This window comes from Numenius arquata, chromosome 23, assembly GCF_964106895.1.
Source record: "Numenius arquata chromosome 23, bNumArq3.hap1.1, whole genome shotgun sequence".
NCBI lineage: Eukaryota > Metazoa > Chordata > Aves > Charadriiformes > Scolopacidae > Numenius > Numenius arquata.
Genome location: NC_133598.1, coordinates 6096570 through 6122543, shown reverse-complemented (window position 1 = coordinate 6122543; position 25974 = coordinate 6096570). Strand labels below are relative to the sequence as shown.

At 44.6% G+C, this 25974-nt stretch overlaps 1 protein-coding gene across 1 annotated transcript in view; it reads left to right on the top strand.

The window, feature by feature from the left end:
• Window positions 1-22475, top strand: part of NPEPPS (aminopeptidase puromycin sensitive) — a 40844-nt gene extending 18369 nt beyond the window's left edge. Inside the window, exons 3-23 of the mRNA XM_074162975.1 lie at window positions 891-968; window positions 1894-2015; window positions 2923-3030; window positions 3957-4157; window positions 4612-4708; window positions 4814-4847; window positions 6288-6402; window positions 9253-9417; window positions 10356-10460; window positions 10773-10833; window positions 11654-11763; window positions 12469-12532; window positions 13140-13279; window positions 14786-14920; window positions 16335-16554; window positions 17172-17314; window positions 17954-18010; window positions 19002-19109; window positions 19355-19510; window positions 19631-19678; window positions 21630-22475. Of these exons, the coding sequence (XP_074019076.1) occupies window positions 891-968; window positions 1894-2015; window positions 2923-3030; window positions 3957-4157; window positions 4612-4708; window positions 4814-4847; window positions 6288-6402; window positions 9253-9417; window positions 10356-10460; window positions 10773-10833; window positions 11654-11763; window positions 12469-12532; window positions 13140-13279; window positions 14786-14920; window positions 16335-16554; window positions 17172-17314; window positions 17954-18010; window positions 19002-19109; window positions 19355-19510; window positions 19631-19678; window positions 21630-21782 (2420 nt within the window). The 3' untranslated portion in view covers window positions 21783-22475. The remainder of the gene's footprint in view (window positions 1-890; window positions 969-1893; window positions 2016-2922; window positions 3031-3956; window positions 4158-4611; window positions 4709-4813; window positions 4848-6287; window positions 6403-9252; window positions 9418-10355; window positions 10461-10772; window positions 10834-11653; window positions 11764-12468; window positions 12533-13139; window positions 13280-14785; window positions 14921-16334; window positions 16555-17171; window positions 17315-17953; window positions 18011-19001; window positions 19110-19354; window positions 19511-19630; window positions 19679-21629) is intronic.
• Window positions 22476-25974: the final 3499 nt, after the last annotated feature.

The window sequence follows — 25974 nt, the reverse complement described above, 5'->3', positions numbered from 1 at the left end:
AACCATTCAAAACTAGTATCTATTTCAGTAGATAATTGAAGCTATTTACTGAATCTTTCTTCCTAGGTCAATTTTGAAAGTACCTGAAAATATCGCTAGCCCCTTGGTGGCATTTCAATATCCTGGGTGTGTTTTCACTTCAATTTGAGTGGCGTAAGCGGGATGGGACAGGCAGCTTGTACTGGCTGCTCTTACTTTAAGCCGGTCCGTGCATTTCCCAAACCTTTCAAAACTACTGAACTGCCAGATGTTTATTATATTTATAAATCTAGAATTATACATCAGTATGTCTGCAGCTTGGCCTCCCAGTTTGTCCGTTTGCATCTACCAATAGATCTAATGCTATGTAAATGCCCTACTGCTTAATATTCTGGTTGATTTTGGATGCCCTTGCTGAAAGGTATACAAATTCCAAGGTAGGTCTCCAGTTCTGAAGACAATTTCTAAATAAAATCAACATTGTGGGGGTTTTTTTTGTGGTTAAAACCAAGCAAACCCACCTTGCTGTGGATATTTGTGTGCTTTTCAAAGGGAGATCCACAAAGTAGTTTAATAAATGATAAGCACCCTGTTTGGAAGAATTAATAAGAATCCTGCTGCACTGATGTAAGCTTTTAATATCAAGGGGAAGTTTTTTGTGCAATATTTTACCATTTGTCAGGATTTTGTAGTCGTTCCTGGTGGGGGACAAGATGCTGTTCTTGCTGAGGGTGGTGTTTCTTTTGTTGCTTGCCTTTATATCATTCTGGATTATTCAAAATCTCCATTGATTTGTTCAGTAGCTACAGCATGTTGTTGAATTCAGGTAATTTAGTTAATTTTAAATGTTTGTGAGTTACAAAAACACCTCGGGCTTATTTCTAACCAAGTAGTCTGTTGTTCTGTTTCAGAGGTACATGCCACAGGGTTCAACTATCAAAATGAGGATGAAAAGGTTACTCTTTCCTTCCCCAGTACTCTCCAGAAAGGTAAGAGCTATTTTCATGCTTTCTGTTTGCTTCAACCCTGTGTTTAAGATGTTTGCACTTGAAAAAGCTGCAGTGGGACAGCTCTGTCTTCCCTGAAGTTTCTGACGGGGAATTCAGTGCTCCCTGGGGAGTTTGTTCATTATAAATCCCTTTGTGAGCCTCTAGAATTGAAAATTGTTTCACTCTTGGTGATGTTTGCTTCCAGCACCTGAGGCCACTCTGGTTTTTCACCTGCTATCGGGAGTTAGGCTCAGAAGCTACTTAGGTTAGATACAGATGATCTGTTTTCCTCTGACTGAGAATGAGCTAATCTGAATTACTGCAGTATTTTCCTGGGCGGGAACGTACTAATTCTTTTGAAACTGCTACAGGGTTGTGTGTTTCTTTTTTTTTTTTTTTTTTTTTTGCTCTGAGGAATTTGTTGATTGAAACTCAGCTCCTCAGTTTGAATAAAGCGGTTTTCTTTCATCTTGACAAATCCAAATAGAAAGATTCTAGGGTGATAAAACTTCCGTGTGTCGTGCTGTGGGATATTGGCATCCTGCCTCTCTGCTCGAGATCAGCTTTCCCCTTTTGCACTGAGACATCGAGGGCAGAATAAATCCCGAGACTAATTGACTTACAAGCCTGAACGCAGCCAATGCTCCAGCCTGGCTTTTGTAGAAGATTTCATAGATGCTATTATTACTTAGGAGCCATCCTGTATTTTTGCAGACTTTATTCAAAGGGAAGGATTGTAGGGTCAGACGTCTCAAATGGCTTAAGGTGGGTCTGGAAGGAGGGTGAAGGGTTTGAAGGAGGCTGGCAAAAGGGACATTTATTTTGGAGGGGCAGCGGGCCAGCTGAGCAGCCTGGCCTGAAGGGGCCAAAGAGATGTTCTGTTTGACACATGCAAATAACAATGTCCCGTCTGTTTTTGTTACAGGGACGGGGACGCTAAAGATAGACTTTGTAGGGGAGCTGAACGATAAAATGAAAGGTTTTTACCGAAGTAAATACACCACCCCTACTGGAGACACACGCTATGCTGCTGTCACTCAGTTTGAGGTATGGGCTATATTTTTGTTGACAGGAAATGTCATTTCGTCATATAGGATTTATTCTTAGAAGAAGCAAGGACCTGATTCCCTGGCTTTAGCTATAACCTCTAGGTGAATTTCAAAAATCCATATTTATTTGCTCCTTGCTCTCAGTGAGGATGGGTAAGACTAAAAGCAGCCCTTTATGTTGCGATTTGAAGGTCAGTAAATTCTGGATCTGGCAAATTCCCCAGCCAAGGATCATGCTGATGGTGTGATGTGTTGTATATATACAATAGCTGCAATGTTCAAAACCAGCTGTTTGTTTAGATGTGGTCAAATAACTCTGTATAACTTTCCTCTGTGAAGTATATTAATTTTTTTAGTAGGACACTGCCTTTATCCCAGTATCTTAATGACATCCGAAATGTGAGCCAGATTCTGTCTCAAGCATTATGTAAACCCTGGACATAATGACAGAATTTTATACCATATTGTAATTTCCTGGTTATCTGCCTGGTTACATAAAATCATGGAGTATTTACCTCATAGAAATAGAACGTTTCTTGGGTGCAGTCTACTGACAGAATATAAATAGGTGGTCTTGTGCGTACGGTCTGTGAACGCCTGGGTGCCCTCTCTGCTTTCACATGACTGAGCTTTGCTCCTCTCATGACTCTGCTGAATTTTGCTCAGACTGTAGAATTCCATCAGAGCACAGAGTGCTTTTCAGCTGCTTTTTTTTTTCTTTGACCAAGAGTGAAATAAGTTATCACAGTAAGAATAAAATGCTCTAATGCAGAGTGTCAATGAGGAGACTGTACCAATGACCATCATTCACCCAACTTCTTGCCTGCAAAATGTGCTGAATTTTCATGTGTGTTTTATTGCCACAATCTCTTGATTTATTTTTTTAATGCTCTTATTTCCTCCAGGCTACTGATGCTCGCAGAGCTTTCCCTTGCTGGGATGAGCCTGCTATTAAGGCAACATTTGATATTTCTTTGGTGGTTCCTAAAGACAGAGTAGCTTTGTCAAATATGGTAAGTTCTTGATGGGCAAATAAAGAGGGTTTTAAATACAACTGTAATAATGCCAGCTGATTATTTGATGGTTAATAGTGTGCCTTGGTAACAGACGGAACTAGGGATATAGGCTGTCTTGCTAACTATTACTGAGCAGCTCAAAATTGAGAGAACTTTTAAAAAAGATGATATTGTGATGTCAGATGCTGACACAGAACCTAAACAGGTTATACAAACCACAGTGGTGTTTCTTTAAAAGAAAAAACGAAAGTCTTAGCATATGTCATGCCACGTGCTGCTTGATTAAGAGTGACTGGGGAAAAAAAAAAAGAGGGCCTTTGCATGTTTATATAGCTGTTATAGCTACAGAAGCAGACGTAGCACTGGAGATAAATAAGCATGTTTTCTGCCCTAGAGGATTTTTGACCAGGCCTGGGGTACAGTGTGCAAGCAGAAGTACCTCTCTCACAAATACGAGTGGGCATTTTCAGGTTGCTTCTTTAAATACGGTGCAAATATTTCGAGGAGATGTTGCTGGAGAAGAGCAAGTCAGTTTAAAAATAGCTGGTTTTATTCCAGTAGCTCACTTAGGTACCTGTAAAGCCCAGCCTTGCCCACTGACCACAGGGTTATGGTTTCTGTTTCAGAATTTAAAGTGAAAGCCTTACTGGGATGTGGGTAATATTCTTTTTGAAAGACAAAACTGGTGTGTTCAGCTTTGCAGTAATGGAATAGAACGTATATATTATAAAAGCCCACCTCCATATGTGAATGGGGCATTTTTAGTTAGGAGGGGAACTATATCATGGTCTGTATTTTAAAATCATAAAAGAAATCCGTTCATTTTAAATGCATGACTCGTAACGATGGAATAGTTGGTCGAATCTATTGCGTAATAGAGTTTTACTTCCATGACATTAACTGATTCCCTTTCGTGTCGTAAGAACGTCATTGACCGGAAGCCATACCCTGATGATGAAAACCTGGTGGAAGTGAAGTTCGCTCGCACCCCCGTCATGTCGACGTATCTCGTCGCGTTTGTGGTGGGAGAGTACGACTTCGTGGAGGCCAGGTCCCTGGACGGCGTCTTAGTGCGTGTTTACACTCCTGTGGGCAAAGCGGAACAAGGAAAGTTTGCATTAGAGGTAAATGCTCTCGGGGCGACGTCGTTATCCCTGTAACCATCTCCGACGGGTGGGACACAGCCCTCTCTTCCGTTCCCTCACCTACATCCATCCAAAACCGGTGATTTTTCTTTTTTGCTTTAATGGCTCAGAGAGACTGGGCTTGATATTAAACAGAATTTCAGTTGTGGACAAATGAGCGTCTGTAATGATGGGAACATACGGTTTAATTCAGTTCTGAGTTGGTGATGTAGCCTTTGGTCCAAAGATGCTGAGAAGCACTGAAGGGTTGGCTACAGCCCGGGAGAAAAAGGGGATGGGAATCTTCCAAACCATTGTGCTCTGGAAGCTGGGAATGGGGCTTCTGGAAGAAATCTTGTGTGTGCTGCTTTCTTAGGCGAGTTTCAGTCACGAATTTTCAAGTTTTACCGATTGTTCCAAGTTAACATAACATTTCTCCTCTTATTTCTTACAGGTTGCTGCTAAAACTCTGCCTTTTTATAAGGACTACTTCAATGTTCCTTACCCTCTTCCTAAAATTGATCTCATAGCTATTGCAGACTTTGCTGCTGGTAAAGTAACTCACTTTATTGATGAACTGTATTTTATTTGAATTTTAAACATTTAGGAAGAGGTGTGTATCAATATCAATAAACCTTTGTATTTATTTTATAAAGGTGCCATGGAGAACTGGGGCCTTGTTACTTATAGGTATGCTGTTAAAATACTGTCTTTCCCCCTCTTTGTTCACTAATTCTTGGAAGTAATTGGCTTAGTTTTAGGGAGCTGTAATTACTGGGTGTCATCCCAAATGAGACTGAGTAAATACCTTCAGCTCTTGCTTCGGTTTGGATAATTTTAACTTCTGCAGCGGCGTGCGTTATTGTACCAATCCTAGGAAGGCACAAATGAGCTATTCCAGCTCCTGTCCGGTGGTGGGAGATTTTTAAGTCTCTGGCAGCACTGCCTGTTCTACAAGAGAACTTTCTTGGCCGCGTTTTTCCCCGTAAAACTTACTTACTGACACAGCTGGAAGAGGTTTTTTTTTTATTTTCTGCTGTAGGCAAGTTGGTAAATTCAGCAGCCACAGTGTAACCAAGTGGATATGAGTAAATCAAAAATATTAACTTGCCTTCCTTTTCAGTTTGGATTTTTGGTTGGGTTTTGTTTTTTTTTTTGCTCATTTGGTCAAGCTTTTGTACTTTTTGCTTGATATTATTATCCATGCTCATTGTTGGAATGATTTTCCTTCATTTTGTACAACATTGGTCTTGTAAGCTTTGGACTTTAAATCCTGAAATAGTTTAAATTTCTTCTGATAATTTGGCCTTTAAAAATCGAAATGGAAATTTGAGCCCAGGTTTATAATCTACTTATCACAATTCTGATGAAATCTGATATTTTACTCCCTGTGGGGAAAAAAATACTTGTCCTGGATGAGTAGAATTTTTGGAAGCCTTTCTTAATTGTGCTATTAATTTCCCCCTCCCCTCCCTTTATGTTCAGTGTGGCACGCTCGCTTTATCCCTCTGGGGACAGAAGGTTGCCAGAACCTGCAGGCACAATATTTTGAGCTGTGCGTTTGTTTTTTTTTTCCCCCGTCGAGTTACAGCAGCCCCGAGGTCCTTTCGGACCGAGCCCCTGAGTCCTGCCGGTGCTGGGGGTGTTTTTAGGGGCAGGTTTTGTGCCCGCCCGTGGGAGCGCTGGTGTGCGTAGTTGTGTGTGCACAACCCTGTGCGTCTGCAGCGGGCAGCGTAACGCTGGAAGAGTTGGAATTCCCTTGGGGGATGAGGGAGGCAGCGAAGACTCGCTGCACACCCACCGTGCGGTGCCAAGGGAGTTACAGTTCAGGTTCCTAGATTATGTAGGTGAGCTATTTTATAAGCAAAGGATAAACCTTCTCGTTCCTGCCTGGGTTTTTGCACTTGTCTTCTTGCATGCCATAAGGAATTATTGCTCCAAAGCATTCCAACAGCTGTGGAACTTAACAAAATAATTTAATGTCTACACTGAAATAGCTTTTGGTTTTTTTCAATTGTACCGATCACTTCTTAGCTTGCTTAGGTAATTTAACCTACTTTTGATTGTGGTTTTTTTTTTTTCCTTAGGCGTGTACCACTCTGTTCAGTTCTCTTTCTCTCTTAAATACAGGGAGACTGCATTGCTCATTGACCCCAAAAACTCCTGTTCTTCATCTCGCCAGTGGGTTGCTCTGGTTGTAGGACATGAACTGGCTCATCAGTGGTTTGGAAACCTTGTGACCATGGTATCTAACAGTTACAAGTTCTTTTGGGTTTTCTTTGACGTGTGCTTCCTATCACGTGTGTTCACGTGCCCCTTAATAGCAGCCGTGCTATCTTTAAAATAAAAAATGAATTATTTTTTTTTAAATAACGCTTTATTACCACTTTGTTTTTTACTTTAGAAGTTCTTTAGAAGTATTCCTACATCTTTTTGATGTGGACTGATGTTGAGTTGTTTGAATATAGCCCCAGGTAGAGCTGACCAGGTGATCCACGGAGATGATTTTGGCTCATCAGGTTTCTAACTCCCCTGAATGACTTTGTGTATCTGGGGAGCCGGTTGTCTGAATGGTTGGATGTTTAACTCATTTTGGTGGGAATAAAAGCATATCTGAGCCAGTAAGACTGTAAGTAAATTCCTTTTAGTGCTAAAAACTGAAAGCTGTATGTCAGAGCTTCTGCTCTTAACAAATGGCTTCAGCTCACGCTGTTAATTAGATCTGACGTTCCTCTTCCCAACACTCTGCAAACAGATTCCTGAATCCAAATATTTCACAGGTTAGGAAGTGTCTTGTGTGGTAAGAAACCAGTGTGTTTGGTAAAAAGGCATGGCTTCTGGAGCCCCAAATCTGCATTGTTCTGGCTTTTAGGCTGCTTAAATGAAGTGTGAGTGGGTGGAGGGCGAAACCCCAGTGTAAATGTTAATTTTAACACTAAGCAAAGTTTGTCAAATTTTTCTGCAATGCTGTGCCTCTTAAAATGTAGTCAGCTGTGTCCGTTCCTCTTTGTGGGAGCACAAGGAGCTTCCATGTGAGAGCAGCACAATATTTAAATGGAAAAGTAATATTAAAGTAATATACTTTTAGCTTTTAGTAGAGTTGAGCAGCTGGGAGTGAGGAGAGCCAGCATCATGTGGCTGGGCGGCACCGAGGGGGCCAGCAAGTGCCCTGGGAACCATTAGTGACCCGGGGACCATTCCTGGTCCTTCAGATCGTGGACAACTGGCAATAAGCTTGAGACAGTATAATGAGAGAAGAATCTCTAAAATTTATATTGAATTAGCTTTTCATTTTCTTTTTCAAGTTCCAGATCTTCTGAAAATTTTCTCTTAAGAATTTTTTCTCGTTGGTTTATTATGTTATGTTCTGTGCTGCAGCTGGGAAGTGAGAAACGACATTCCAATGGTACTTCTCAATTCCCAGAACATCGGCTTTTTCTCCTCTCTGATCCGAGGTGCACAAAGCAGAGCAGAAAGCCTCGGGATCATCACTGGTTTAGGTTGCCAGTCCCAGATCTTACTGGCCAACACAATATGCCAGTTCTGCTGTAGCAGAATGAAATCAGGATTCTTCCAGGGGAGGAAATAGATTCAGGAGCAATTAGGTTGCCAGTGGAGTAAGAGATGATGAGGGGCCTGGAGCATCTCTCTGATGAGGAAAGGCTGAGGGACTTGGGTCTCTTTAGTCTGGAGAAGAGAAGGCTGAGGGGGGATCTGATCAACGCCTATAAATACTCAAAGGGTGGGTGTCAGGAGGATGGGGCCAGTCTTTCTTCAGTGGTGCCCAGTGACAGGACAAGGAACGGGCACAAACTTGAAGATAAAAAGTTCCATCTAAACACGAGGAGGAACTTCTTCACTTTGAGGGTGTCAGAGCCCTGGAAGAGGCTGCCCAGAGAGGTGGTGGAGTCTCTGTCTCTGGAGATATTCCAAACCCACCTGGCCACGTTCCTGTGGGACCTGCTCTGGGTGGACCTGCTCTGGCAGGGGGTTGGACTATATGATCTCCAGAGGTCCCTTCCAACCCTGTGTCGTTCTGTCATTCTGTGAAGAGAGAAAAACCAGGGAGGTGAAAAGATTCCAAGGTCCAACCAAATTGCCCAAGAATCTCTCTTCTGCAGTTGCGTTAATCCTTTGGCACCCGTGTGTGTGTGCTGGAACCTTGTCTTGAAAAACAGATCCCATCAGAAACGTAAAAGAAAATTGGATGGTCTCCACTCTAAAAATAAAGCAGGGCTTATCTGTGTAGAGTTTCAGTCGCAGCTTTCCTTATTGAGATTCCACCCTCCTTGGGGTGGGTGATTCATTGAGGGCAGAAGCGGTGGTTCTCTGGAGAGCAGCTCGTTGGGCTGGTCCCACGTCCTGCTCGGCTGCTTCTACTGAAGGGTCCATGTGGTCACAACCGCCCTTTCTCACTTAAAGAATAGTTGGTAACTGCAGTTATGGAAAAGGGTGTTTTCTTCCTCAGTATCCGTAGCTTGTTTCCTTATCTCGCCTACTTCAGTTAAATAGTAGAAATGAAGGGAAGAATTTTTAAAATGTCAATGTAACGTTCTTATCTTAAAAAAACAAAGCCCACCTTTGGCTGGTGAGAAGCAATTTTTAACTGTTTATTAGATTTCGGTTTCCATAGTCTAGAACACTTTTTCAGATGCCAGGTTCTCCCCTGTATGTAAGAATACTCTTTAGCAAAAATAAACCCAAGCCCAAGCCAAGCCGCTCTCCTGCAGCCGCCGCTGTTCAGTGTGAAAAAGGCACTGTCATTGTGACCCCACGATTCTGCTGCTTCCCTGACCCGTGGTCTCGCGTCACTGACTTTTTCCCCATCTCGCTGACATTCTTAGCTGTTCCCCCAGCAGTTCTCCTCCACGCAGGGTTTCTAAAACATAAAACAGAGGGGAAGACAGTCGTTGGGTGCTGATCGCTCTTCTGGGGCTGATAAGGCTGAGAGAGGAAATTGCACTTACAAGTGTTACCTGTTTCCCTGATTTGTACTAAACCAGGCCATGAGCAGATTCTCTTTGCTAGAAACCCCTTGTTGATGAAAGGAAGCTCTTGGAATATTGTTCTTTATTCTGCCTTCTTATTTTTCCAGGAATGGTGGACCCACCTCTGGCTGAATGAAGGATTTGCCTCCTGGATCGAGTACCTGTGTGTAGATCACTGTTTCCCGGAGTACGACATCTGGACTCAGTTTGTTTCTGCTGATTATACACGAGCTCAAGAGCTTGATGCCTTAGACAACAGCCATCCTATTGAAGTGAGTTCTGTCTTTGCTATTGATTGTCTCTGGTTTTTTTCTTGTCATCTGAGTGTTAAGAAAAGAGGGGACTTTACAGTCATTCACGATGCAAAGGAAAATCTAGGGTTGCATTTGGACTTGGCGCATTTTCCTCTACTTGAATTGGTATCTCAGAAGTGAGGTTTGAGGGTCTGAAGACCTGGAGTTGTTCTGCTCTACTGGTTTAAATGGCAAAGTTGTGATCAAAACTCATCATGATTTGTGTTTTGGTTTGGTTTCTGGTCACAGCGGGCAGTTTTCTGGCCCTTGAGCACAGTGAAGTAGCCCCTGACTTGAAATAAGGAGGCTGTAGCTGGACTCACTGCTTTAGAAACCAGGCAGGAGTTCAGTGATGGAGAGGGCAGCAGTAGGAGCTTGTTCCAGCAAAACTGGGAGCTCTGCTAAAAGAAAACTCCCTTGAAATTCCTAGAGATCACCGTGGACAAGTTTTCAGATGGCTTAAGAGGTGTTTGGTGTAATAGATGTTGGGAGATGACCTTGCTTTGTACCACAGGTCATTTTAGAGTGAGTGACTCACTGAGTGCCTTTCCTGAGTGTGTATTGTTCACCGTCCCAGAATTAAACAGCTTCCACTGTTTTTCTTTTTTTTTCTTTTTTTTTTTTTCTTTTGCTTTTGGGTAAATGTTGAATGAAAAGATTGAAGCAAGATCCCCAAATTTATTTGATTAAAAACCAAAACCTCAGTTAAAGTGTGTTTAAGCTATAAACCGATCCTAACCCAGCCATATGGGGATGAGCCCAAATGACTGGGAGCAGAGATTCCACTTAGACAGTTCAGTGATGGAAATGCGTCTTCAGTGAGAAAACTCAGCTCCTGAAACACTAGAACAAGCGACACCAAACTCTTTAATGGCAGTTAAAACTGTTCTCACTGTCAGTTGTCCTGTTTACCACAGGTTAGTGTTGGCCATCCATCCGAAGTAGATGAAATATTCGATGCTATTTCTTACAGCAAGGGAGCGTCTGTAATCCGAATGCTACACGACTACATTGGTGATGAGGTAAAGATTGCTGTTAAAAAGCCAAATGTAGGTTGCCAAATCTCTTTACAGTTAAAAGTGCTGTTTAAGAAAAATATATAATATTTAAATCTGTGTATTCTATATTTTGAAAACTTTGCTCCAGTCTGCATTCAGGATCTATTTGAACTCACCTAGGAGAAATAAGATAGTGGGAAAATGTGGAAGGAGTTACAGATGTACATTCTGATCCTAAGATTCCTTGGCCGATTCTTGAATATAAATGCAGTGCGGAGGGAGGAGAGAAAATCCCTCTGTTCTGGTGCCATTACGTATCCAATTGTGTGTCCCCAGGACTTTCGGAAAGGAATGAATTTATATTTAACGAAGTTCCAGCAGAAGAACGCCGCTACAGGTAATGGGTGGTTATTACGTGCTTAAGAAAAGTCATTTCTGGAGACAAACTTTTTAGTGCTAAAGTGATGGATTCTTAAACAGCTGGTGGGGTTTTTTTTCCACCTGAGATAACCGAAATGCAAGGAAATAATGGGCTTGTTCCTAGTTTCATGCAACATGTCCCCTGCAGGGCCAGAATTCGGGCTCTCTCGGGGTTCCCTCTCTCAGCAGCGCGCGGCTGAGGTGAACCCAAAGGGCTGCGCTTACCGTTGATGACCACATCTGTGCAGTAATCTGATTTAGAAACAGAGTGTGTTGATTTGCTGTGTAAGCCTTTTGCAAGCTTCCTTTTGGCAGTATCGATTGCGTGTGTGATTAAACAGTTCAAAGTCTTGTCTAACGGCGCTTTCTTTACTTAAACCTTTTTTTGTGTGTCAGGCCTAAATGTGGAAGTGGAACATCACGCTCTATCAGCCCAAACCAGTCCGTGTTCGGTCAGCTCTTTTGGCATAATACATGAAAAACTTAAGGAAAAGATTCTTCTTTTTACCATTTTAAAATATTTAATGCTCACTTTTATTCCACTTTATCACTACGTGTGTTGCTTGCATTGTTTTAGTAGTAAAGCAGCTTTTTTTCTCCCCTCCCTCCCCCATCAGTGGTTTAAACTATTTCCTTTTTCTTGCCTGTTATCTGTTACAATTCGATAAAAACACACCCAAAATGTGAAGGGGGAACTTGAGTAATAATACATCACCCTCCAGTGCCCGTATGGTGTCCTTAATAGTGTCTGACGTGCCGAGACTCCAGGAATCCTTACTCAGACTTTTCTTCCGCAGAGGACCTCTGGGAAAGCCTGGAAAAAGCTAGTGGGAAACCTATCGCTGCCGTGATGAATACATGGACCAAACAAATGGGATTTCCCCTCATTTATGTGGAAGCTGAACAGGTAAATATAACCCTGCGTATCAAAAGTTCTGCCTTGAACTGTGTTTGGGACCAAATTTAGTAGTATCCAGTTATTTTTAAAAATTTCTCTTTGATCTGGAGGCAGTACAGTGGGGTCTTTGTTTGGTGTAAGGTCCTGGTCCGATTGGTCTGGGAGGGGTTCGCAATGATTCCGAGAGTGTGATTAAGACAGAAACGACGTCAGGTGCCATCACATTTGGTGACAGCTCCGTTTCTGCAGGGAGGGGGAAGTGCAGCTCCACTGGAGGAACCAGGAGCAAGTGATACCGAGTTATTCCTCCAGCCTTTCAGATCATGTGCTCGGGGTTTGCTGACATGGCCCTTTGCTTTTCGTGTGCGGAGGCGGGGGGAATATCTGACTGTGCTCCCCTCGCCACGCGTTTTGCCTCTGACTCCGTTTCAATTATGCTTATTCTACAAGATCGCAGGGTGAGTGAGGATTACTGGCTGGGAGCTAAAGTCAGACGACAAATTCAAATGAGAAATAGGGCTTGTGTGTTCTAACAGCAACAGTGATGAACGCACTGGAATGGTTCTTGAGGTAGCTCCTTTTTCTGGAGGAGAATACAAGTTACTCCATTTAACAGAGGGCACGTGGTTGCATTGTGGTATACAGAAGATGAGATTAATTGTTCTGATAATTCCTTTCCCTCTCTTTTTCTTTTCTTTTTTCTTTTCCCCTCAGCAAGAAGATGACAAAGTGTTGAAGTTAGTCCAGAAGAAGTTCTGTGCCAGTGGACCATATACTGGTAAGATGAGTGCTAAGAGCAGGAATGGAGCGTTCGTTGCTTTTCGTGCAGTGGCAGTGATTTTAAGAGATGAAGCGGCTGCGCTGCAGAGCGGGCAGCTGCTCTGCTTGGATTTGGGTGTTAAGTATTCGTTAAAACTTCAGAAAATCTAAGGTTTAATGCTCTCACACGTATAGTTTCCATGTCCTCCTTCCATGGAGAGCAATCTGCAGCCTTTGCTTCAGTTTTCCTTCTGAGATGCTTCTCTTCTGGTGTCCAGTTTGAGGCCAGTGCTGCCACCTGAGGAGCTCTGTGAGCTACTGGTTTTATAATAGTGCTCAAATGAAAATGCCTCCCATGGAAGCCAGCTCCCCCTTAGAACACAGATTCCACCATCTTATGGAAATTAATGTTTGGCTTGAAAGGTGATTTAGAAAATCTTGGGTTTTAACTCTAGAACTGCCATTTTCCTTCAGATTTGTGCCCTTTTTTAGGTTTAAATTTAAGTAGCGTTGCTTCAAACGCTGCCGAAACCTGTTTGAACATCAGGCGGAGTTTCTCGGTGTTGTGTGCATGCTTTTTTTTTCCCCTTAGCCCTTCTTTTTTTTTTTTTTGTTTCTTCTTTTAGGGGAGGATTTCCCCATGTGGATGGTCCCCATAAGTATTTGTACAAGCGATGACCCCACCAGTGCCAAAATGCAGATACTAATGGACAAACCAGAGCTCACCTTGGTTTTGAAAGACGTCAAACCAGACCAGTGGGTGAAGGTGAGTTGTCACAAAGGAGAACATATCGCTGGCAATAAGACTGATTATCGCTGTAACATTCCCTTGCATTTCATTTTCTTCTTCTCTGTTTTTTTTTTCCCCCTTGCAATCTTGTATTTCTTATGGAGGGGCCTCTCTCTGCTGCTCCTGAATATTGGCTCCTCTCTATAACGCTTTCTTAGTGTGGTCTTTTGCTGTCCAAGAGTAGTCTAGACAATGTAAACTTGAACCTTTTAAGAGTCCCAGCCCGGAAAAACAGTGTGCAATTAGAGGCAGCTTTTGAGTTGCAATGTGGTGGCTTTTTTGGTATCCCATGGCAACCACGGTTTAGTAAAAAGTCCATCCTGAGCAAAAATAGCCCTGTTTATCTTTCATTAGCGCAAAGGTTTTCTACTGGCTGTTGCCAGACCAGAACAAATTTATAAGTGAAAAAATTTGCAGTTGAGGTCTCCTGTAACCACGAGTCAAACTGAACTGGAAAACTGAGAGACAGCAACTGTCTGGGACTGGTGCTGTATGAGCTGCTGAGTCTGAAAAGTAACTTTAAAGCTGGAGCTGTATTTGGTGAGGTGACTCTGAAAGAACGTTAAGGGTTATTCTCTCTGAATATTAATCTAATCTTCCCATTTAACCAACACGGGCATTCCTGCTGTCAGGCCTGAGCATTCTCTTGAATCACCGTATCTGTCTGGTTCCTCCCTGGTAATAGAGGGACATGAAGTGAACAATTCTGGAAATGCCCTGAAGGTAAAGTTTGATATTTCAGCCCGAGAAGTCACCGATCCAGCTCAGTCCACGGTGAATCTGTAGGACTGTTGACTGCAGAGGTGGTCAGTCTGTGAGGTTTGTAGTTCGTGCCATGGTCCTGAGGACTGGCAATTGGACTGACCAAAATCAGAGCGGCAGCAAAGGGGGTGACTTCCTGATGAGCTCAGCCATGGGTTTGGTTTATCTCGGGTACCGTTGTTGAACCAACCACAGTATTTGACCATCCACGCATTAAAATGCCAGTAGGTAGCAGCGTGTAGCGAGTGTAGTTCATCAGCCTCACTGACCCATGACTTGCCTTTGCTCTGGGCAGAGGTTCTTGCTCTCCTTTCTTAGGAAAATGGTTCTATCAAAACTGAACGGAGCAGGTTGGGGCGAGAGGTTACAAAAGTTAAGATTCTAGCACCTGCAGCCTCCTGCTTTTTGTCTTCTTGGTGCAAGACCACCCTTAGTTCAGTTAGGATTTACCCCTAGAAGTTTCTCATTTCTCCTCGCTTCTAGTTTTAACTCTAGTCTCTGTTTCCTTCTCCCATACCTCCTACTGAGCATTTCTTTTTTGAAATCTTTAGTCTTTCTCCCTTACTTATGGTTTGTTTTTTTCTCTTTATTTAAAAGATAGTGAATGACTTCTCTGAGCTGCAATGCTTTGAGAAATTTCTAGCAGTCAAAAAAGAAAAAAGCATTTCCTTGTTTGTTCCTTGTTTTTATTTTTTTTTTTACTTTTCTGGTACTTTTCAGTTAAACCTTGGAACAGTAGGGTTTTACCGTACCCAGTATAGCCCTGACATGCTGGAGAGTTTGATACCGGCGATCAAAGACCTCTCCCTACCCCCTGTGGACAGGCTTGGCCTGCAGAACGATCTCTTCTCTCTGGTAAGCAACCCTGCGCTCTTCTGCCTCGCAACGAGAGCAACAGTAACTGCAGAAATGGGTGTCTGCAGAGTCAGTCTCAGTTTCTGGAGGCAAAGTGTCTTTGCGATTACTGCACACATCTAGCTGTTAATTAGCTTGACAAGTTCTAACTTGTATCATACGACTTAAACCCTATGGAAGCAGTCTATAACTCCTGTTCCACTGTTCTCTGCAGGGGTGTATTATACTATATTATTTTTTTAATACAAAATTGTTTTGAGAACCTGCTTTCTTTTAACTCCTCAAAATAAGGATATTTTAATGATCCCTTCAATGACTTTATCCGATGCTGTCAGCACCACGTGCTTTATTCACTTGGGCTCGTTATAACTGCCCTCCGCTGGAGGAGGTGGCTGTTGGGGATTCTCGCTGTTTCAAAGCAAAGTGTTGCTCGCTGAACAATTAATTACCGCACTCTGTATTTCGGGTTGTACTTTCTTATTCTTGCTAGTCAGCAAGTATATGGAAACTTAAAAACGTGGGTTTGATACCTTCCCTCTCTGGCTTCAAAGCTTGTGACTCTTGTGGTGGCTTAGTTGAAGGGGTGTGAAACTGTAGCCTGAGTCATTTCCCAAAGATTGCGAGACTAATGGGACGTAAAAATCGAGCAAATAACACACGTAGGAACATTGTGTTAGACTCCTATTTTGTTTTCCGTTTTAATCATGTTTTTATCGTAGATGAATATAGCTTAGATAATAAAAATGGATCGTCATCTCTTTTTCCAGTACCGTAAATTACTGGTCTGGTTCCAGGTTAACAAAAATCTGAGGGATGTGGTTGGAGATACCTACAGTAGGTATCACCAGCTGCACGAAGCTGCGATCAGTTCATATAAACAGGGAAACAGTTAATATAAAATTTTCCTGGCAGAGGTGAAAAGGCAGTACTTGGATTAATTCATAGGGAACAGGAAGCAAAAGTGACTCTGCAGTATTATACTCCCAATTTAACGAAGAGCATTAAAAAATTAAATCTCTAAATCTTCACAGTTTTTAGTTAAAATAAGGTTTTGGTGGGTGTAGTATCTGGCTGAGAATAACTCTGGGGGTTTGCTATTTCTTGCCAGTGTCGCTGCGATTTTGTTAAATCACTTTAATCTCCTGGTCTGTTTCTTGTTTGCGAAATGTGCTTATAATTATATAGCTGTCTCCTGGTAAAGTGCTTACCTGGGTATAAAACACGTTGCGTGCAGCGAGCAGACAATGAAGGTGCTTGGACTGGTGTTAACTCACCTTGGCAGAGCCCCACGCCAGAGAAAATAGAGTTTAAGTGCAGGCTGTGCAAACTGAGCTGTTAAAATAATGTGATGAGCTATTTAAACGTCTTAGTTCTGTTTGGAAATAAGATTAATCTGTGTCTTTTCCTCTTGCAGGCCCGAGCTGGAATCATTAGCACTGTAGAGGTTCTAAAAGTCATGGAAGCTTTTGTGAATGAGCCCAATTACACAGTGTGGAGTGACCTCAGCTGTAACCTGGGCATCCTCTCGACTCTCTTGTCCCACACAGACTTCTATGAGGAAATCCAGGTGTTCGTGAAAGACGTCTTTTCACCAATAGGGGAGAGACTGGGATGGGACCCCAAACCTGGAGAGGGTAGGAACCTTACCCTGTGAAATCCAGTCGTGATTTTGGAAAACTCACGTGTAAATGAGCTGTCAGGATTTTGTGGAAGGGGAGAGAAGGGAGGAAGAGGAGTCGGAAGTGGGCATTCAGGGGTATTTTTATACTTAAAACCAAGCAAACACAAAACCCCAAAGCCACCCTCTGTTGTCAGGCATGAGTTAAAATGATAAAACTTTTCCCTATCCTGGTCACTGACTGATAGAAATTCTCTGCTTCAGCTTTGCATCTGTTGGAGTGCGTGAGGCTTTTAGGCTACAAGGCTGGGAAGCCCTGTACGTGCGTGTTTACTCGTCCTAGTCAGTCCTGTTGTAGATGCAAATGGTTAATATTAGCTCAGGGTACAGGCCTAGACTGTTGTGTTTGAACTGGAGTCATCTTCTCCTGACTCTTTTGCTGTAACAAAAAACCCAATATATTCTCCAGTTGGCACCAAGGAGAGCGAGAAAAGGCCTAGGCTCTTCAGATACCCTCAGGCATGTGGAAGGATTGTTCTTCAGCTCTGCCCTCATCACTCTAGGTGGAAGAACACTTAATTGTTGAATTGTGTCTCCAAATAATTAATTTTTTTCCTCCTACTCGCTCATTAGGTCATCTAGATGCCCTTCTGAGAGGTCTGGTCTTGGGCAAACTGGGAAAAGCTGGACACAAGGCAACGTTAGAAGAAGCCCGACGCCGATTTAAGGACCACGTGGAAGGAAAACATATACTGTCAGCCGATCTGAGGAGTCCTGTAGGTTATTGTAAACGCTGGTTCCCAAAAGACTGTCCCCACTCGCTTGGCGCTGTGTGCTCTGAACTCCTGTGTTTCCAAGAGTAGGGAAGATGGAGGAAACCAGTGTCAAAGTGTGAGACCAACCGGTTTTGGCAGAGGTGGTGGGAGCTTGGATAAGTCCCGTTATGAAGGAAATGGTACTGGGGAGCGTGGCACAAACCTCCCTGTGTTTCTTGAATCAATTAATCCTCGTCTGTCCTGGCCAATACTTGGTCGTAATTAAGAAGGTCAGCTCTTTCGACACTGGCTGCCATGGAACAGCTCTGGTCTCCAGATTGTGTTGGGTTTTGGAGAGCACTGTTCAGGTGGATTGAGTTTATGGGACGTGTTTACTGGCCAGGTATTGAGTGGCACAAAGATTTCTTGTTCTGGCATTTTGCTGTGGTTGAAATTACCAAAATTATGCTGAAGTTGGGGGAGAGGGAAAGGAGTCGATGCATCTTTAAAATCCAACCTTAAAACATAGAAGGGATCAGTGCCAGTATCTTCCAGATCTGTTCACTTGTCTGAAATCCAACCCAAATATGTAGGAATTAATTGTTGCGTTTCTAGAAATGTGTTTTTTGACAGACCTTCCTTGTTTATGCTCTATTTTAGGTATATGTAACTATTTTGAAGCACGGAGATAGTACTACTTTAGACACTATGCTGAAGGTGAGTGCAGGCTCTGGTAACGCTGCCAACTTACGCAATGAAAAGCTAAATGTTCCACCCTACGAGTTCCTCTGAGATGCAGTTTGTCTGCAAACAGGCCCAATCCCATGTTTTACAGCTGATGTGAACACTAGGGCTGCGTTTGGTGAGGCCCCATCTGGAGCACTGGGTCCAGTTCTGGGCTCCCCAGTTCAAGAAGGACAGGGAACTGCTGGAGAGGGTACAGCAGAGGGCTACAAAGATGATGAGGGGCCTGGAGCATCTCTCTGATGAAGAAAGGCTGAGGGACTTGGGTTTTTTTAGTCTGGAGAAGAGAAGACTGAGGGGGGATCTGATCAACGCCTGTAAATACTTAAAGGGTGGGTGTTAGGAGGATGGGGCCAGTCTTTTCTCAGTGGTGCCCAGGGACAGGACAAGAGGAAATAGGCACAAACTTGAAGATAAAAAGTTCCATCTAAACGTGAGGAGGAACTTCTTCACTTTGAGGGTGGCAGAGCCCTGGAAGAGGCTGCCCAGAGAGGTGGTGGAGTCTCCTTCTCTGGAGACATTCAAACCCCACCTGGACACCTTCCTGTGGGACCTGCTCTGGGTGGACCTGCTCTGGCAGGGGGTTGGACTGGATGATCTCCAGAGGTCCTTTCTGTTATTCTGTTAGGGTGTTCCCTGGTCCGTGTGTAGTGTGAAATTGCCACCTAGTGGCTTGTTGCACCTCTCATTTTTAGGATTATTTTTCATTGCTTGGAGGCACGTGGTCCTACTTGACCTTATATAAACAGTGGTGAAGATCAGTTTATTACTAATTGTACTTTCTGCTGATGGGTGTGTAATGAGGTCCGTGATGTGGATAGCGGCGGGATGATTCATGAACAAGTTCAATTTGTCACATATTAGGCTCCAAGACTAATCCAGCAGCTCCAGCGTGTCGAGCGGCGCTGGGTAAGAAGCCAGCATTTAATACCACGCATTAATATTATTCACTTTGGCTTTGCAGCTTCACAAGCAGGCAGACATGCAGGAGGAGAAGAACCGAATTGAACGAGTTCTCGGAGCCATCTCTCAACCAGAACTGATTCAAAAAGTTCTCACCTTTGCACTTTCAGTAAGTTCTCGGGAAAAGCTGCCGCTTCCTCACCTGGAGAGAAGGACGAGTGCCTTCGGAGCACTCAGTGACAGAGCACCCTGTGCATATAATGCACTAGAATTAGTCTTAACGATTAAATCTTTGAGTTGAATCTTAAAGTTGGGGGGGAGGGGAGGGATGTTGTTGACAGATTCAGCGTAGAAATGCGTAAGGCCGTATTTGTGGAAAGAGTCTTGAATACTTGTCTGTGTTTTCCTCTTCAGGAAGAGGTACGTCCCCAGGACACGGTATCTGTCATCGGAGGAGTAGCTGGAGGCAGCAAGCAGGGGAGAAAAGCTGCGTGGAAATTTGTAAGGGACAATTGGGAGGAACTTTATAATCGATACCAAGGTGGATTCTTAATATCCAGACTAATAAAGGTACGTGCGGCTGCGAGGAAAGTCCTGTCCACGTACACGGCCGAAACTAAGCTCTTGTATTCGACGTGCCAAATGCTTACCCTCCGTTAATGGTTTGTGGTTTTTTTTTTTCCCCTTCAGCTAACAGTGGACGGATTTGCAAACGATAAAATGGCCGCAGAAGTTAAGGTAAGAAATTTTAATTAAAGAAGTGATTGACTTCATCTGTGACAAAGGCCGCACGCTCTAGACTGTAGGCGCAGTTTCGAAGCGGTTTTATTATTTACTCCTTGCCTGCACTTTTACAGGGACTCCTTGGAAGAAGAAATTTAAAAATATGGCCCTTAATTATCACTTTCCTGTTAGGAGGAATTCTTGTTTCAAAAACCTGCTGAGCCCTGAGCTCTATCTATTGTTTTAATCATCTAGTGATCTCTTCTTAGAAAAGATTTAGTAGCAGAAGTGGTTTTTACAGAGAAATCTTGTGCTATAGTTATTTTTCTTTTTCTTGAAGAACACTTTGCAGAACATTTACAGGAACAATCATCCATAAGTAAATCATAACTACTTTCCAGGAGAGCTTCCCGAGACAGTAGACCTGTTTTTTAGCTGGAGTATTTAACGTGGCTGAGTCTGGATGTCACCTTGTAGCGTACGTTAGCCGGGGATGATCTGCCAAATCCTGGGACGAGCCGGTGTGAAGATGGGGGGTGGCTCCTGGCTGAGCCTGGATTATTCTCCCTTTAACTACTCGTAAAGCCCAAAGTCACAGCAGCCTCTGGGGCAGCTTTTCCAGCGTCAGTTATTCACGGGGCGGGTGGGTCGTATAGCGTTGAATCTGGAGGAAGAAACGGGAGAGTATTCAGCAAAAGTCTGGAGTGCTGCTGGTGCTTGGAGGTTGTTCTGCAGCTTGGAAGGAGGCCCAGGTGGAGCGCAAAGAAATCCAATACCCAGACAAATGCTTTTGCAAAATGGCCTTAGGCTTCTGTTCCGCTCTTCTTCCGAGTGTCCAGAAACACACACTTGATTTGCTGCTCGTTTGTTGTCTCCCACTGAGGGACTGAATTCAGCTCTTCGAGTGTTGCTTGCTGTCCCTGGCAGCAAGGATAGTACAAGGCAGGGGGTGGAGTTTGGGGACAGGAGGAGGTGTTTGGGCTGCTTTGTAGAAATCAAAGGGACTCTTTAGGAGGGTGTGGAGCAATAGGATGAGGGGAAATGGTTTTAAACTGAAGGAGGGGAATTTAGATATTAGGAAGAAATTCTTTGCTGTGAAGGTCATGAGACCTTGGCCCAGGTTGCCCAGAGAAGCTGTGGCTGCCCCATCCCTGGAGGGGTTCAAGGCCAGGTTGGATGGGGCTTTGAGCAACCTGGTCTGGTGGGAGGTGTCCCTGCCCAGGGCAGGGGGTGGCACTGGATGATCTGTAACGTCCCTTCCCACCCAAACCATTCTATGATTCTGTGAAATCACAGAATGATATGGGGTTGGAAGGGACCTCTGGAGATCATCTCTTCCAACCCCCTGCCAGAGCAGGTCCACCCAGAGCAGGTCTCACAGGAACGTGTCCAGGTGGGGTTTGAATGTCTCCAGAGACAGAGACTCCACCACCTCTCTGGGCAGCCTCTTCCAGGGCTCTGCCACCCTCAAAGTGAAGAAGTTCCTTCTCATGTTTAGATGGAACTTCTTATGTCCGAGTTTGTGCCCGTTCCCTCTTGTCCTGTCCCTGGGCACCACTGAAAAGAGACTGGCCCCATCCTCCTGACACCCACCCTTTAAGCATTTACAGGCGTTGATCAGATCCCCCCTCAGCCTTCTCTTCTCCGGGCTACAAAGCCCCAAGTCCCTCAGCCTTTCCTCGTAAGAGAGACGCTCCAGGCCTTTTATCATCAGAAGTGCTGCGGTGGCTTTGCTTTAGCGTTTTGTTATCCCCACCCTGTGATGGGTCCCTAAACCCTCGACGTTGGAATTAAACACCCTGCAAACTTTCTTAGCACTGGTGGGAGCAGACGGCGTCAATTTTAGTCAGACAAGAGGCATAATTCACAGGAGCGTTTCTATATAACCTAGGGCAATTGTCGACTTAAAAATACTAATTTTCTCTATGTCTTTTTTATACCCTTTTGTGTGCTTTTTTTTGTACAGGCCTTCTTTGAGAGTCACCCAGCCCCATCGGCGGAGCGCACTGTCCAGCAGTGCTGTGAAAACATTCTGCTGAACGCAGCCTGGCTCAAGCGGGACGCCGAGAACATCCACCAATATTTTCTGCAGCGCAAGGCCCCCCCAGCCCTGGTGTGAAACCCCCCCGAGCCCATCCCACCACCCCCAGCATCCCACCGCTGCAGTCCTGCTGCCTCCTCACGGGGAGAGGGAGGAGATAACCCAACAGCCGATTCATAATGCCAAGAATTTGGAGTCTTTTTCTCAAGCCGATGGGGATTGGACAATGAATGTAGTTAACTGGTTCCTGCTCACACTCCAGATTTAAAATTCTATTAAAATTATCAGCAATTCAGCAAAAAAAAAAAAAAAAAAGAAAATAAAAAGAGAGAGAGAGAAAAAAAAATCTGTAAATATGATAGTAATAAAATAGAGCATAACAAAACTGTGAAACTTCCTCAAGCCTTGTCAGTGGTTAAAATATTTAACACCCCCTCCTCCTGACACTCTTATTGACAGATGTTCTGTTTTTTACACCCTCCCCCCCCCAAAAAAAAAAAAAAAAAAAAAGGATTAAAAAAGAGGAAACCGGTGGTTTCTAGGTCAGTGGAATTTTGTGGAGAGTCTGGGGCAGGAATGGGTTCGTGCCTCTGGAAGAGGGCACACCGGGAAAGGCAGGTTGGTTGGTATAACATAGAGTCTGCATCGTTCGAAGTGCAAGGTTTTGGGGAAGATGTTCCTGCAACCACCCCCCCCCCCCCCTACCCTCACCCCAACACCCCTCGATCCAAGGAATAGTAGGTTTCCCTCCCTTTTGTGTTACCTCTCGGCAAGAAGAAAAAAAAAAAAAAAAAAAAAAAAAAAGACAAATGTTCTGTTGCTCTTCGGTTTTTCTCCTTGGTTCCACTCGCTGATGTCCTTCTTAGAGATAATGGGATATGTACGGAAACATCTTTCACAGCCACATTAAATGAGAGAAAGAGTCATGCAATTTATTACTTTTTTTTTTTTAATTATTTTTTTGGGATTTCTTTACTAAATTGGAAATGCATGCAAATGAGGAGATAACGACTGCGCCACCGGTTCTCCTGGATCTTTTAGACGAGGAAGGGCCTCTGGAAGAGCCGAGCCCTGCTCTTCCGAGCAGGGCTCGGCTCTTCCAGAGGCCCTTCCTCGTCTAAAAGATCCAGCTGGATTTCAAGCCTCCTCACGGCCCGTAGCAACAGTAGCTTCTCCTTCCTTTCTGTGATGTTGATGGTAATTCCATTCAGAAGCCTTAAATTAGTGATGACTGGCGTGGTGATGATGATGATGATGATGATGAAGCCTAAGCTTGTGTGCCATCATTTACTTCGCGAAGCAGCGTGGGCTACTAACCAGACGCAACACCCTCTAATACAAAGGTTGGAGTTCCATCTATTATTATTATTATTTTTCTTTAACAGGAAGTCGTATTTGGTGTGGCTTAACTGTATTTCAGAAGGTCATCAGACTAACTGTCAAGACTGCTTCCCTGAAACATTTTTGTGCTATTGTTTAAAAAATAAAAAATAATAATTAAAAAAAAAAAATTAAAAACAGTTGGCGTTAATAAAAATGTCAATGTGAGATTCACGTTCCCCATCTTGTGTTCTGTTTGAAGCCTGAGAGAGTCTGGCTGCTTTCAGAGGAGCTAAAACCTCCGAGGGACGAGTGGAGGTCGTGTCTCAAGGAAAAACCTGTTCCCAGCTTCCTCCTCCTCCTCTTCCTCCTCCCCTGCTCTCGGCGCTAGGGCTTAGGGAGCACCCAGCCAACCCATTGTAAGTAGAGCTGGGGTGATGGGGGTAAAGAGGGTATTGAGCACTAGAGAACTAACCCAGGCAGAATGGGGATAGGGAAAGGGAAAAGGGGAAGGGGATAGGGGAAGGGGATAGGGGAAGGAGATGGGGAAAGGGGATAGGGGGAAGGAGATGGGGAAAGGGGATAGGGGAAAGGGGATAGGGGAAAGGGGATAGGGGAAAGGGGATAGGGGAAAGGGGATAGGGGATGGGGAAAGGGGATAGGGGAAAGGGGATAGGGGAAAGGGACAGGGATAGGGGGAAGGAGATGGGGAAAGGGGATAGGGGAAAGGGACAGGGATAGGGGAAAGGGACAGGGATAGGGGATAGGGAAAGGGGAAAAGGGATAGGGAAAGAGGAAAGTGGAAGGGAAAGGGAAGGGAAAAGGGGAAGAAAAGAGGAAAGGGAAGAAAAATACTGTCAATAGGCAAATTTCTATTAAACAAACACCTGGAAAGTTGAGGGACTCGGCAAGAGGGAGGAGTATTGTGCAAGTGCTGCTGATGGCACCCACGATGGGCTGGGGCAGGGGACGCACCAGAAATGGGTGCGTTAGTGGCTAGCGGAGGTGCGTTAGCGGCTAGCGGAGGTGAAGCGCTCTTGAAGGATATCCCTAGGGCTGGTGTGGCTCCCGAGTCAGAAATGAGACCGGAAAGGGAATTCTCTTGGTCCCGAGTGGTGTCTGTTGACCGGAGAGGTGTTTTTTCCTGCTGTCAGCACTGCGGAGCCCGCAGCCTTTCAGAACGAGCCGGTTTCTCTTCTGCTTCTTGCACACGGACAAAATGACGGGCAGAGCTGTGATGCCAGCGGGAGCGGCGATGTATGAAATGAGAAGTTCTGTAGCTGCAAGTTTGAGGTGATCTTGTTTTGACTTCAAACAATGCAAATGACGTGCAGGCGGTTGAAGGAGAGTGACAGAAATAACAAGCTCGTGGTCGGCGAGCAAACTGAATAGTGCCGGCGGGCTGGCTGGTCCTCGGGCAAAGAAAGGGGATTTTTTTTTTTTCATTCTTCGTGAGAGTTAAGTTTGGGATTTGTCCGCTTAATACGAGGTGTTTTTGTTCCACTGGAGTCAAACCGATGCTCGGGGTCAGGGCGAGAAGCACAAGGGTTCTTGTTGAGGAGGGGAAGGGATGAAATGAGGCTCCCGTGATAATTAGTGAGGATATTGCCCGTAAGAATCGAGCTGAGGGTGCGGTGTCCCACGCGCGCAGCAGAGACACCGACACCATCCTGACGCCGGCCTTTAACAAGGGACCCCACTGTATCTATTCAGGTTAAACGCGTTTGGAGACATCTTGGTATCTTCTTTCTTCCCTCTCGGGGGGTTTCACGGGTTTCTGTGTCAAATCTTAGATAAAGACCTAAACTCTGCAGGTAATGGTGGGGTCCTTTATTCCTAGTAGGGGCTGATAATGGAAATAAAAGCGCTCCGAGGTTTCCCAGCAGCGGGAGGAGGAGTTTGCCCCCACCTCTCTTCTCTTGGGTGTAACGAGATCGTCCTGGTGATGGAGCCATGACAAAAACCCACATTAAATCTCGCTCACAAGAAGGAAAAAAAAAAAAAAAAAGGCATGAAAATCTCTTGCAATGGCTGGAACGGGAAGGTTTTCTTAAGGATGAAACTTCCTGCATTCACCCGCTTCTCCTCGGGAAGGGGTCAGGGCACCGAGCCTGTCACTGGGCGATGCTCCTAGTGATGTGCTTCGGTGTTAAATGATCCTGGGGGGAGCAGGGAGTCGGACTCGATGGTCCTTACGGCTCCCTTCCAGCTCGAGACACTCCCTGACCACGATACTCTATGATGTGTTGCTCCTTTAACTTACTTTTCTGCCACAGCGCTAGTCCCCGCCGTTAACCTTGGCGTTCCCGAGTCAGAAACCTCGTCCTTTTGCCTTCTGTTTCCCTCCCCGTCCCTTCTGCTCCCTCCCTCCAACAAACCCACGAAAAACCTTTCTCCAGCAGCATCCCCCTGCCTGGGATCTTCCAAAATAAACGCCCTGTCTTGCTGTTGCTTCGTCCTTCTCTCGTTTTGCGCAGTTTCGGGTAAACTTACGGAAATGGTACTTTTTACGTCCTCGCCTCCGGTCTCTGCTGCCGCCTGGGAGCTCTGCCCTTATGGCTTAAGGTTAAAACTATCCACGTGCGGGGAAAATACACGTATGCGCCAAAACTCCGAGCCAAAGAGGACAGCGGGTCGTGCTCCACTGCAATCTCTCTCTCTGGGGTGATGCTCTCTGGATTCTGGACTTTTCTTTTCCAGGGACCCAAACCGGGAAAGAAAATGGAGCTTATTTTAAGACTGAACCTGACCGAAGTGCTCGGGAATCATCTCCTCTCAGCGAGGAGGACCAGGTGAGTGTCCCTGCTCAGCCTTGTGCGTCTCGGTCACCTGCGCCGGCTGGATTTCATCCAGGCTTTTTCTTTTGAAACTGGATTTTATCACCTGACTGTTGGGAAGACGCATCTTCCCTGCGTGGCCTCGGGCTGCCCCGGTGAGGTGGGACGGAGAG